This window comes from Cyprinodon variegatus, unplaced genomic scaffold, assembly GCF_000732505.1.
Source record: "Cyprinodon variegatus isolate N-32 unplaced genomic scaffold, C_variegatus-1.0 Scaffold777, whole genome shotgun sequence".
NCBI lineage: Eukaryota > Metazoa > Chordata > Actinopteri > Cyprinodontiformes > Cyprinodontidae > Cyprinodon > Cyprinodon variegatus.
In genome coordinates this window covers 45,262-58,796 of record NW_015151230.1, presented here as the reverse complement: position 1 = coordinate 58,796, position 13,535 = coordinate 45,262, and the positions used below count along the sequence as shown (strand labels likewise).

At 43.1% G+C, this 13,535-nt stretch overlaps 1 protein-coding gene across 1 annotated transcript in view; it reads left to right on the top strand.

Moving 5' to 3' along the window:
• LOC107098440 (receptor-type tyrosine-protein phosphatase F-like) overlaps positions 1–11,901 on the top strand; it is an 87,487-nt gene extending 75,586 nt beyond the window's left edge. Inside the window, exons 24-28 of the mRNA XM_015396138.1 lie at positions 2,348–2,474; positions 5,328–5,453; positions 8,940–9,094; positions 10,739–10,874; positions 11,767–11,901. Coding sequence (XP_015251624.1) covers positions 2,348–2,474; positions 5,328–5,453; positions 8,940–9,094; positions 10,739–10,874; positions 11,767–11,835 — 613 coding nt within the window. The 3' untranslated portion in view covers positions 11,836–11,901. The remainder of the gene's footprint in view (positions 1–2,347; positions 2,475–5,327; positions 5,454–8,939; positions 9,095–10,738; positions 10,875–11,766) is intronic.
• The last annotated feature ends 1,634 nt before the right edge of the window (positions 11,902–13,535 follow it).

Here is a 13,535-nt window from a genome sequence, read left to right as displayed (position 1 = left end):
GATGATGGAATGGTGTGAATCGTTGGCCTTCTTTCTGTCATAAGGGAATTCTACCAATGAGCTTCCAGAATTCCTGATCCTCCACGGACGGGTTTTGTCGTTGGATTGCCAATAGGTAGCCAACATTTGGAAGAAGAATGTTTTCAAGATGACTTGGATAATAGCGCGTTGTGACAAACACCAGATACAGCACTGGGACTTGATCAACAGCCGATACCGCACCGTGACATCACTAACCAGTAGGTGGCAGTAGTGTTCTTTGACAAACATGGATGCCTCCAGTAAAGCACATTCACATGGAAATTACTCTGAATTAAAAACACCCGTGCAAGCTGCCACCTTAATATAGTGGGACTGTTTGAGTGCACAAATGATCCTAGGAGCTATGTTGTCCGGGAGTTAATGCCCCTTAGTGTCTCTCATGGCAAAAAGGTCCAAGGTGACGAGTCAGACTAAGAGCAGCTCACAAGACCACTATGGATAGTATTAAATCAAGGACTGTGACGCCCACAGGGCCCGACCGGGCTCAGCCCGAACAGACGACGTGGGCCCACCTTCCTGTGGACCCACCACCCGCAGAGGGATTCATAGTGGTCAGGTGCATAGTGGACTGGATGGCAGTCGCGGTACGGTGCCTCGACAGCCCAGTCTGCGCACGCAGCTCCTAGCTGTAGGAACGTGGAATGTCACATCACTGGTGGGGAAGGAGCCTGAGCTTGTGCAGGAGGTTGATAGGTACTGGCTGGATATAGTCCGGCTCACCTCTATGCACAGCTTCGTTTCCGCATCCCATCTTCTAGAAAGAGGCTGGATACTTCAAATCTCTGGCGTTGCCTGTGGGGAGAGGCTGCGGGCTGGGGTGGCCTTGCTCATTGCCCCCATCTCAGTCATCACATGTTGGAGTTTACCCTGGTGAACGAGAGGGTCATGTCCCTACACCTTTTGCTTGGGGACAAGTCTCTCACTGTTGTCTCAGCCTATGGGATCAAAATCAGAGCAGAGTAACCAGCCTTCTTCGAGTGCTTAAGAGGGATACCAGATGGTGCTCCAAGGGGGGAGTGAGGGATCACACTCCTCAGCCTCCCCGGCAAGGTCTTCTCCAGGTCGCTGGAGACGAGGATCCAGCCAATAGTCGAACCTCGGATCCAGGAGGAACAATGTGGTTTTCATCCCGGTCACGGCACACTAGACCAACTCTATACCCTTCATCAGGTGCTCAAGGGTTCATGGGAGTTGGCCCAACCAGAAGTATGGGGTCCGGGGACCTCTGTTAAGGGCTGTCCGCCCTCTTTATGATTGCAGCAGGAGCTTGGTTTGCAGTATTTCAGACCTGTTCCCTGTGCATGTTGGTCTCTGCCAGGGCTAACCTTTGTGATCAGTTCTGTTCATTACATCTAAGGACAGAATTTTTAGGTGCAGCCAGGAACCAGAGGGTGTCCAGTTTGAGAACCTCAGGATAACATCTCTGCTGTTTGCAGATGATGTTGTCCTGTTGGCCTCATCAAACCAGGACCCCCGACGTGCACTGCGGTTTGCAGCCAATTGTGAAGTGGCCGGGATGACGATCGCCACCTCCAAATCCAAGGCCATGGTTCTCCACCGTAGAAAGGTGGACTCCCTTCTTCAGGTTGGTGGAGAGTCCTTGTCTCAAGTGTATCTCAGGGTCTTGTTCACCAGTGAGGGACGGATGGAGCGTTAGATTGATTGACGGATCGGTGCAGCGTCAGCAGTGATGCGGTCGCTGTACCGGACTGTCGTGGTGAAAAGGGAGCTGAGTCTGGGGCAAAGCTCTCGATTTACCAATCAGTCTACATTCCCACCTTCACCTATGGCCATGGGATCTTGGATAATGACCGAAAGGACAAGGTCACAAATACAAGCGACGGGAATGAGTTTCCTTCGCAGGGTGGCTGAGCGCACCCTTCCAGATTGGGTGAGGAGCTCAGTTACCCGGAAGGAGCTCAGACTAGAGTCATTGCTCCTCCAAGTGGAAAGGGGCCAGCTGAGGAGGCTCGGGCATCTGTTCCGGATGCCTCCTGGTCGCCTCCCTCAGGAGGTGTTCCATTGGGAGGAGGCTTGGTGGAAGGCCCAGGACACGCTGGAGGGTGTCGGCTTGGGATCCCCCCAGAGCAGCTGGAGGAGGTGTGTGTGGATTGGGAAGTGTGGGCATCTCTGCTTAGACTGCTGCCTCCGCAACCTGACCCCGGATAAACATTTATTGAACAGTATGTAATCATTTCATATTTAAAGCACTCCCAGAAGTTTGGATTCTGAATATGACCGGACTTTGACCTTTAATGCATTAGAGTAACCAATAGAAATGATGATCTGTGTTTGCTGTTTGCAGGCACCAGAAGGCTTACATCGCCACTCAGGGCCCATTGGCCACAACTACAGATGACCTGTGGAGAATGCTGTGGGAACACAACTCCACCATTGTTATCATGCTGACCAAACTGCGCGAGATGGGACGGGTAAAACAGCTCACATCATCTCACCGAGGTGGAGAGAGGAAACATTTTAGCTCAAAGTAGAAGATAGATCTCGAAATAAAGATGAATGAATGAGCTAAATCAAAGCCTCAGTAGCACCATTTATTCTTCTTATAAATATATTCGGGCTGCAACTAACAATTATTTTAAAAATCGATGAATCAGCCGATTATTTTTCGATTAATCAGACAAAAAATATTTTTAATATTAACCTGAATTAACTCTTCAAAAACGTTCCCCATTTCAATAAATTACTTTCTTTTAGACTAGAAGAGTTCTGCCTTTTAAGACAGGAAAGTATAGCAGTTAAATTTGCTACTTGAGAAAATACTGAACCATAGAGATAAAAATTAATATAAATTTTATTTGGAATAAAAATGTGCTAAAAAACACATCCTCCAAAGACAGATATTTACATGGGAATGTGGCAGATAATTAATTGACATATTACTGATCTTGCTGGATTTTATTCTGCTTCACTTCTATAAATTGCAGGATCTTCTTTACTTTATCTTTTCCAGAAGATTTAAACTTTAAAAGCCTTGCCCTCATAATTTGCAAGTTAATTTATTTATAAAGAAAATATAAACGCTGCTTAAGCTAATTCAAATGAAATTAAAAGTAAAATAAGTAGCCAACCTTCTCACTGTCTGTAACCTACTAACACGGTAAGGAAAGCATCAGATGAGCTACCTGAGAAACTAACGTTACGTTTCCCCACTTTAAAACCAAACAAACATGGCCGCTCACCCTGCTGATCAGCTCTCTTCACTGCCATCGAGGCTCCAAAGTGTTTCCTTTTCAGGTGCTGCGTCATAACAGCGGTGCTTCCGTGCCATGTTCATTCGTTTTTGCAAAAGTTGCATGTTACGACTCTTTACAAAGCCCAAAGTGCCCCCACACTTTAGAGGACTTTGCTCGAACTGTGTTTGCGATATCGGTCATTAGAACAGTTGACGTTATTTTGAAAACAGCCTTTGCTGTGGCTGCGGCTCTGGCTCGCTCTGCCGTTTTTTTCCCCCCCTGTTTAAGTCAAGTGGCAGTGATGACAACGGTGATGGATGAGGCATTAATCTGGCGACACAACTTATCGATGATGAAATTTGTTGCCAACGCTTTTAAAATTAAAATCGTTTTTAATTGATTTTATTGATTTGTTGTTGCAGCCCTAAAATATATATACTTCTTCTGTTTTCTTGGACCAAGTTCAATCATTGTATTTACAGCTCGATGCAGGATGCTTTTCCAGGTTTAAAAACAAGGACGGTCTAATGACTGTGCGGCGCTCTGATCCTCCCAGGAGTTCATTTTAGGCAAATCCAGCTCCTCTCCATTGTGTTCTTTGCTTAGTTTTGCAAGAAGAAGTTGAGATTTGATCCTTTCGATGGTGATGTTCATGATGTCTTTTGTTTCCTTAGTGTGTCAATCATTCAGGTGTAGGGTTGGGAATTGATACGATTTTCATGATTCCAATTCCCTTATCGATTCTCTTATCGATTCTGTAAACAATGAACTTGGTAATTGCACGGTGACATTTGTCTACCTTCAAAAACAGAAGGCAGTGAATGGGAGCTGCCAGTGTCTGATCCAGCCAGGCTACCCGTCTCCTCACAGTCATCTAGATCTAATGGAGAAGGCATCCGTTTAATGAAAAAGCATTATTGTACAATTTCGGGAAATAAACTCATCTCCCCCTGATTTAAATAAACGATCGTCACCTTTCTCTGGCTCCCTGAACTGCGGAGCAACTTCGTAGCGTGTTTAATAACCCTAAAGAGAGGTATGAAACGGGTTTATTTCCAGAAATAGCATCTGATTTACTAGGAACCACATTAAACACAGCCAGTGATATAAAACTAGATACTTACCAACAGAGTTTTCTTCCCTGCTGGTCGTAACTTTAGCTTCTTTCTGGAAGCATTAAACGCGCAGCATTTGTTAAAATGTATGCCATGTTGTATTCCACCGCAGATGTAATTGCCACTTTGCAATGACTGCAAAGCGCCTTGTTGTCATCGTTCTCTTCCTTAAAATGGAGCCAATCTTTCAATCCTTTTAAATGCTTTTGTTTTGCTTTTTTAGACTTACAACTGGTCACGTCGTACTAGCTTACTGAATGCCGTGCGTAAAACAATGTGACGTAAATCATGCTGCCCAGCGCTAGGCTCCTGTGCTGCCTGGAATCTTTAAGGGAATCGTTGAGCGAGCTGCCAAACGGTGCCATGGAATTGGAACACATGGAACCATTTTGGAACAGGAACCGGTTTTTGATTCCCATCCCTTTTAAGGTGTGGAGTTGGATTGAATGGACTTCCTGAGGTGGAGCTGGATGGAGATAACAGGACAGCGTATAAGGATTGTTATGCAGTAAAACTTAACCTTAGATTGCATCAAGCTAAAGAAGCTGAAGGGTTTTACTCAGTAGGAAAACAGCTCTGGCAGAAATAGAGCCAGTGGTTAGTTTGATATAATAATAAAACTCTCTGTTGGACCAGGAGGGTAATTGAAACTGTCTAAGCTGACAGCGAAGTACATATGGAGTGAAAGGAGGAAAAGTATTAGATAATCCCTAGACACAACTGTAATGGAAAAGATGGCCGACCTGCCCACATGACTGAACGGCAGGTTTGTGTTAGAGATAAATGAGTTCCATGCTTGCAGCTCTTTATAACACCTAGAAATAGTTTATATTCACGCTTAAGGAGTTCATGGTCAAGCTGCATAGCATTATCTCAGATGAGACCAGTCATGTTAACCACAGGAGCAGGAAGAGGCGGGGCTTCTACCGACTCCATCCAGCAGAGCTCACAAATCGATGCTTTTTGCTCTGTGCAGGAAAAGTGTCACCAGTACTGGCCTGCTCAGCGTTCTGCACGTTACCAGTACTTTGTTGTTGACCCGGTGGCCGAGTACAACATGCCTCAGTACATCCTCAGGGAGTTCAAGGTCACAGACGCCAGGGTAAGTCCTCACAGTACTGGGACTCAGCCAGAAACCAGAACCTGTTTAACCAGTGAAAATCTGACTGCTAGAATGATGAAGGATGTTTGACGGATGCTACAGTCGCCGCCTAAAGCGCGAGCAGTTTCCTGTGTAGGGGAAAATAATGTTATGAGCCTGATCTTGAAGAGGTCTTAAAACTGACACAAACCTGTTCACACACACAGAGTGAATAGTTCCTCCAAAAAAGTTAAAAAACACTGGACTTTGTTTCCAAGTCTGAAGACGTTTCTCTTCCATCCAGGAAGCTTTTTCAATTCAAAATGTCAGAAATAGTGTTTAGTTCCAGGTTTTATCCAGCAGCCCAACAAAGCCTGGTTTTAGTTTAGAAAACATGCAAATAGAAACGAAGGAACAGGTCCACCCCTTTCGAATGGGGGTCGTTTGGTTTATTTGTTAGCCTGCAATGCCCCATACCTGTCTATGTCTCTGAAAGGGGGGTTGTTAGAGGGAATTGGGGTTGCAATGATGGCGGGAAGGGTCCCTTCTCGCTATCATCGCATCCCCAACCACTTTACAGGGGGAACAGAAGACCCCGCCTATTCAGCCAGACCAACAATGGCCTTTACATAAAGCTGGTCCAGATACATCACCAAAGAATCCTTTTCATTTTCTTTTAATAAACCAAATACAGTGGAATCCGCTTATAGTGGACATGTTGGTCCAGAGCCAAGTTGAACACTATAAGCGGTTGGTTACTATATCCGAATTTACCGTTATTTCACTTATATTTTATGTATAATATCATCTAAATCCCATTGTATGGTTTTTTAATGAGAGAAATGAAATGAAACGGATAGCTTCCGCATTTACTGAATTTTATTACAGTACCATGCAAGTTTAATTACAGTATACTGCACTGTGCGCAGACATAACTCTGGTAGCCTACAGTAGGCCTATGTGACTTATTATGTGCGTCGGCGCTGCTGTGCCGCCGATGCATTTTTTTAACATGTCTGAAAATAAAGTTTGAAACAAACGGTTTCAGAGAACAACAACATAGAAGATAACTGCATAGGCTAGAGAAAATTAAAGCTAGCCTACCTCTGGTTTGTGTTGCGGATCTGCCGTGCTGCATTAAGAAATCACTTCACATATTTATCCATTGGTTCCTGGATCAGACTGTTGTCCAACACAGAGTTCACTTCTTTTTCAAAACGATGAAAAAGGTCAAAGTTTTTGAAACCAACATGCAGATCAGTCTTTGAAAAGCAACAGCATTCCTAATTTCAGCTCTGAAAGAGACAACAGTCTGCTCTTCTTCATCCTTCATTTCCAGTCATGACTCGCAAGCTAGTTCTGGCGGCCCGGTCGTCAACTTTTTACGTTAGCTAGCTAGGCAGAATCAGAAGTCCAGAAAGGAATCATGGGAGTAATAAAATAAAATAAATAGGCTACACCTAATTTTAAAATAATTTTTGCACGTTTACATTCATAAAATGGCCAAAAATCAACACTATAAGAAGATTTTGTGATTACTATAAACAAATTACTTAAACAGCATTTGTATAGAAATGATTACTGTTTACTATAATAGTGACCACAATAACGGATTCCACTGTATATTACGGGTGTAAATCACACCCATCATGGCAATTCGATTCAGTATAGATTTCCTGACCCAACGATTCGATTATTTTCGATACTCAAGAATACACCACGATATGATTCGATTAATTGGTTCATTTTTTTTAACCTTACAGACTAGACAATGTTTCAAATTTGAAATAAATTAATAAAAGCTGTGATATTGTTATTATTTTTTTTTTAGAAACAAAAACAAATAACAGAAGTAGAGAAGTTTTACTCCACCTATTCCTATTAAAACCTCATTCACTGAAAAATAATAATCCCCCTGCGTTATAGATTCTGCAAGGCTTTGCATCAAAAATACTGCACATAATCAATGCAATGCAATACCTCGGCTCCAGACGTCCCGCCCCCTCCACAGACGCTCCGCTGCTCCTCTCCCAGATTGTAGCTGACCGCAGACAGTGCAGCAGACAGGAGGCCGGCTTGTTTTGTTTTTATGACCGAAATTGCAGAAAACCACTCGTGAAGTTTGACCCGCTAGAAGAGAGAGGTGCGCGAGAACGCTGGGACCCTTTTTTCCACCTGGATCTCTGCTCTTTTTGGCCCTCATGTCCCTCCGTCGTCGGACTAAACTCGCCCCCACTTCCTCGCCGCCTCGGCCGTATCTAGACCCACAGCGTGTAGCGCAGACCACGCTTCAATATGGAGCATAAATCAAAACTGTCTGCATCAAGCTCACTGCAACACACTGCTGCAGGAGTATAACCAGGAAGCGAGGTAGGAGGGCAAAATAGGTTTAGCGCCACCGCAGCACGGGAGGGAGAATTACGTCCAGGAGCAAATGGATAAAAATAGACCGGAGGAAAAAAAAAAAACATGAATCGATACTATTGCGGACGTATCGATGCATCGGATCGTTGGCTGTTGGATCGATGCATCGATACAAAACGATTATTATTTACACCCCTACTGTATATAGATATTACAGTAGCAACCATTCAAAACGACCCTTTCCAGTCAAACGCCAGTCAAAAGGCAGCCCAATGTCAGCTGAATGGCAGCAAAATCCCCTCCAACTTCCAGCCATTGGACGTCTCCTGGGCATGCATATTTTTACTCTGACTCCACTCTGCAGCTCTGGGCAAGCTGAGCCTGTGCTGACGTCACAAGTACACTTCCGTTCCAGTTGACCTATATCTATGCTGCGTGCTCCCGTTTTCGCCAAGTCCAGACTTTCCTGTGTTCTTGCCAAGACCAGACCTCACGAGAACGCAAGTCCGTACTTGCGTTGTCGTGAATTGAGAAAGGTTTCCGTGTCTGGCCAGGGGACTGCCATGATTTTCCCTTCATGTGTTTAAAACGTTCTCTGAATGAAAATCTTACTTTTCTTATTTGTTCATAACACTTTGAGATCGACTCTATATACATTTTTAAAAAGCTATGATGATTATTACCTTCATGGTTAAGAACCTAAACTTTTTTTTATGATTAGTAACCAACATTTGTGAAGAGGTCTTTGTTGATCACACACAACTAACTTATTGCAAATGCAAAAAATGAAAGCACATAGTTGTTAGATCAGGTCATAGACTTCTCTGAACAGGCAAGAATTCAATTCTATTCAGTTTATTTCTGTAGCTCCAATTCACATCATGTCATCTCAGGTCACTTTCCAGTTCACCAGATCATCCAGTCAGATTGATTCAAAGTTTTATATCTAAGGAAAACCAGCTGATTGCATCGACTCATTGAATCTTCAGCAATCCCTCACACTAAGCATGCTTGTAGCGACAGTGGAGAGGACAGGAAGTTTTTCTGAAATTCCGTTACTTAAAGTTTTTTTTAGCTTAAATGTGAACCCTTTTAAAGAATGTTAGTGGTGTGTATTTTGTGCCGTTCCTTTCCCTCCTTTAGGACGGCCAGTCGAGGACCATTAGGCAGTTCCAGTACACTGACTGGCCGGAGCAGGGAGTACCTCAAACTTTGGAGGCTTTCATCGATTTCATCGGTCAAGTCCATAAAACTAAAGAGCAGTTTGGACAAGATGGTCCAATCACTGTACACTGCAGGTACAGTTCTGAACATTCATGGTCTTGTTCTGGTGAATTTTTATTGAGGTGGTTCTGATGCGGATCGTTGTGAGATGAAACGTTGAGCAGTTTTTAATATGTAGTGATTTAACACAACAGTTTAGATGAAAGCAATTGATTTCTAGTTTATAAAGTCACCATTATTTCAGAAAGAGTCATAAATGTCAGAGTGTGGGTTCATGGAGCAAAATGCAGAAAGCCAGAGTGGAGCAGCAGGGTAGAAATTCATGCTCAATTCAATTTATCTCTAGATTATTCTATATAACTCCAATTCACACTATCGTCTTATCTCACGTCACTTTACAGAGACAATTCAACCAGATCATCCAGTCAGATTGATTCAAAGTTTTCTATCTAAGGAAAACCAGCTGATTGCATCGACTCATTGACTCTTCAGCAATCCCTCACACTAAGCATGCTTGTAGCGACAGTGGAGAGGAAAAACTCCCTTTGAACAGGAAGAAACCTCCAGCAGAACCAGGCTCAGTGTGAGCGGCCATCTGCTGAGGCCCACTGGGGTTCAAGGAGACAGAAGCAGACATAGAAAAAGAAGCATAGATACAAAAGGCAACTGTCAACCAGCTCCACAGGCGGCCCCGTCCAGGAAACACACAGCCAGGCAGACGAGCTCCGAGCCAGCTCCCATGTCAGAGGATGAAGAGAGCACATCCAGTTAGTCACAGTCAGAGAAACAGGACTACACTGGAAAACAGGCCAAGCTCCAACATCTAGAAACAAAGGTGTTGATGGCAGCAGCACAGCTGATATTTCTCTCCAGGATGGAGTCACAGCCAAACAGGAACAGACCAGATGAAGCTACTATGAGAAAAAGCAGAGAGAGCAGAACGTTAGAGATTGAACTAACAGATTCTGCAGAGTGGGAGAATAGAGATAGAATGAAGCAGAATGATGAAAAAGGGGTCCCTATGTCCTCCAGCAGTCTAAGCCTATAGCAGCATAAATATAAAGATAGAATGAAGCAGAGTGAGGAAAAGAGTAAATTTAACCAATTTCTAGAGTAATCTGAGATTCTTCAGAAAGATAGCAATTTAATCTCTCCAGAGAGCGAAGATTTTGAGAGCCGGAGAAAGAGTAGTACATCATCTGCATAAAGACTGATTTTATGTTCTATATTCCTGCTGATAATACCATTAATATTATTAGTGTCCCTGATTGTTTCAGCTTGTGGTTCAATAATTGTAGCAAACAATGAGAGAGAGAGCGGGCAGTGCCCCTCTGCAGATTAAATCTAGAAGAAGTTGAATTATTTATACTCTTATATTTCGTTTTTAGATTTTTAGATAATAGCCAAACAGATGTAAAAGCAGACCATCATGGTTGTTGCCACCAGGTGTGAAAAGTGGTTTGAAACTGTGGTGAAAAGGATTTGGGAATAAGACTGTATAACACGGAGAAGGAAAGTGAGGCGAGAAAGGCAGAGAGAATAAGAATTAAGGGGAGAGAGAAAGAGAGATAGAAAAGAGCAAGAAGTCAGGAAAGAAAAGAGAAAAACGGCAGAAGTGTAGAGTAACCTGAGTTACTCTAATGTTCTAATGATATGTTTGTTTACCTATTTCTCATTTTTGCCAATGATAAATAGTAACCTATGAATTGTATCTTTAGCGCTGGGGTCGGACGGACCGGAGTCTTCATCACTTTAAGTATCGTGTTGGAGCGAATGAGGTACGAAGGCGTAGCTGACATCTTTCAAACCGTCAAGATTCTCCGAACTCAAAGGCCAGCCATGGTTCAGACAGAGGTAAAACTTTCTTACATCTGTTCTTGATAAAAACTAGATGTCAGCGTTTGGTCACATGCTGTCATGTTTCCATGGATAAGGAAGGTAAGTTTTAGGATCACTTCCATGATCAATTATTCGTCTTTGGGCCACAGTTAGACAAGATGAGCCACGTTCAATAAGTAATGCCCCTGACCAACTCCTGGTTCTTTGATCCAACTGAAATTTTACAATTATTTATATCTCTATAGATTAAGCAGGAAAGCTCTGAACTGACTGTGGTTTTATAACTTACAGCTGTTTGAACTGAGGAAAGTCTGACATGGAGCCTGTTGAGTTTCAAGCAATGATCCGGGTTTTGTATTTGAAAGGACGCACACAACTGGAGACTTTTGATAATTTATGGGGAAAATGCCCCATCATATTACCTTTTCAAACCTTTTGCAAGGTCATATAAGGAGGCATTCTCCCCATAAGTTACGATCGTTTCATCAAAAGTCTCCCGTGATGTGCGTACTTTCAAATACACAAACCTAGACTCAGTTCAAACGCCTTAAAAAACAATCAGTTCAGAGCCTTAATTAGCTGTAATTATCTATATACCAATTAAGCTATAGAGATATAAATAATTGCACATGCAAAATTTCAGCTAGATCAATCAACTGGTGCGTAGGTTTGGTATCCAGAGCAGAAAGTTAAAGAGGGCAAAGTGGTGGGAGGTAAAAGGATGAAAGGGAGGAGTAAAGACAGGCTCCAGGTAACTGAGTAGCTACAGCTGAGGCTGTGTTCGAGTTAACGCAGATATGAGCCATAAGACTGTATGACGGTAAATAGATTTCCATATCAGTGAACTAAACTTTCCCTAAATTCATTTCCATGTTTCTGTTTTAATCCGTCTCATTTCGGTCTGCAGGAGCAGTACTACATGTGCTACAGGGCGGCTCTGGAGTACCTGGGAAGCTTTGAAGTCTATCCAGTGTAACCTGACCAACAATCACACCTTCTCAGCAAGGTGGAGAAAGGCTGCAGCGGGGGGAGGAGAAAGGCTGCAGCGGGGGGGAGGAGAAAGGCTGCAGCGGGGGGGAGGAGATGATCCCTTCTGTCTGGACTGGTGGTATATGGCTGTTACACCAATGCCTTCTCCTTCTCCCCCCAACCCCCCCCCCCCGTCTCTCATATCAACAGCATCTAGAGTTATTCTGGTCCTGTAGGTCCTCAAGTGTCCTTCCCCTTCTATAAGTTGCAGCACAGCTTGATCCAACTTGCAGGTCATCAGCAGGAGAACTTCCCTCTCTGTAATGGAACCAGTAAGGTCAAGGAGTAGAAATCCCTCGGTGCTCTTCTAGAACCTCTGGAGATGAAGAAGATGGACAGCAGTGAGCATCCTCTTCATCAGACTGACACCACCAGAGGGTCTTCAGTCAGAGGCTGATCCAGATTTGCTGTAGACAGACCTCTACAGGTGATCCTTCCCGCATCTACATCACCTGGTTTGAGAAAAGACAATAAGCTGCTTCAGCATTAACTTCCTTTTGGGATTAATGAAGTATTTTTGAAATAAATGAAAATGATGTTCAGGAACCCAACAGCAGGATGGATCGTCTCTCCTGCTTCTGTTCTTTGCTGTGGAAATGCCTCCACAGCTGGAGATGAAGATCAGTCATGTTTACTGAGACCTTCATGTAACTGCAGTAAACCTTCTCAGCCAAACTCTCCATAGATTTCAACCAAATTCACAGAACTGAAGAAGTGTAATAAAAAGTCACTTATTATGTTTCATATTAAATCATATATCATATAATCATATAATATTCGATTTTATATAATTTAATATCATTATCTAGCTTTTTTTCATTATGTGTGTGTGTGTGTGTTTACCTGTCTATCTCTCAGAGTGAGGAGTGTAGAAAGGGTTGAAAATGACTGAAAATCAATGGGAGTCAACACATGGTCCTCACTACATATAGCAGAACAAGTATGGGTGGGTGTGTGTGTGTGGAGATGGGTGTGTGTGTTGGGGGTGTTCCCAGTTGTATCGATCTGGGATGCTTTGGATTACCATTCCAAGACCTTCAACCATTCTGGGACAAAAATGCAATAATTCCTTCAGAATAAATCCCTCTACTTATTTCCTTTCTTTGACATTAGCACCCATGTTGTAACACACCTATGAGGTGTAATCCTGTAAGGTGTGCTGTAAACATAGGAAAGTTAGGACACGTCTCTGATGATTCAAAGCTCTACAAATTCTTCTTGTTTTGTATTTAATTATTTTTTTTGAGATTTCAGAGGTTCTCAATAAATAGTTTTTAATGGATTCCAGTGTTTTTCTCCTGTGTAAACAAAAAAAAAACAAGAAGATGAAAGACTGGAAACGGGGACGGCAGTGACAGGTGGAGATTGACAACAGACTAGATATTTACTTCCTCTGTAGGAGTGACTACCTTAATGTGTCACATGTGGGTTAACTGAATATAAATGGACTCTGTTCCCAGTCAGTACTGGTTAATAAGACCTTGACTTTATTCCAAGTCAGTACTGGTTAATCAGACCTGGACTCTGTTCCCAGTCAGTACTGGTTAATAAGACCTGGACTCTGTTCCCAGTCAGTACTTGTTAATAAGACCTAGACGCTGTTCCCAGTCAGTACTGGTTAATAAGACCTGGACTCTGTTTCCAGTC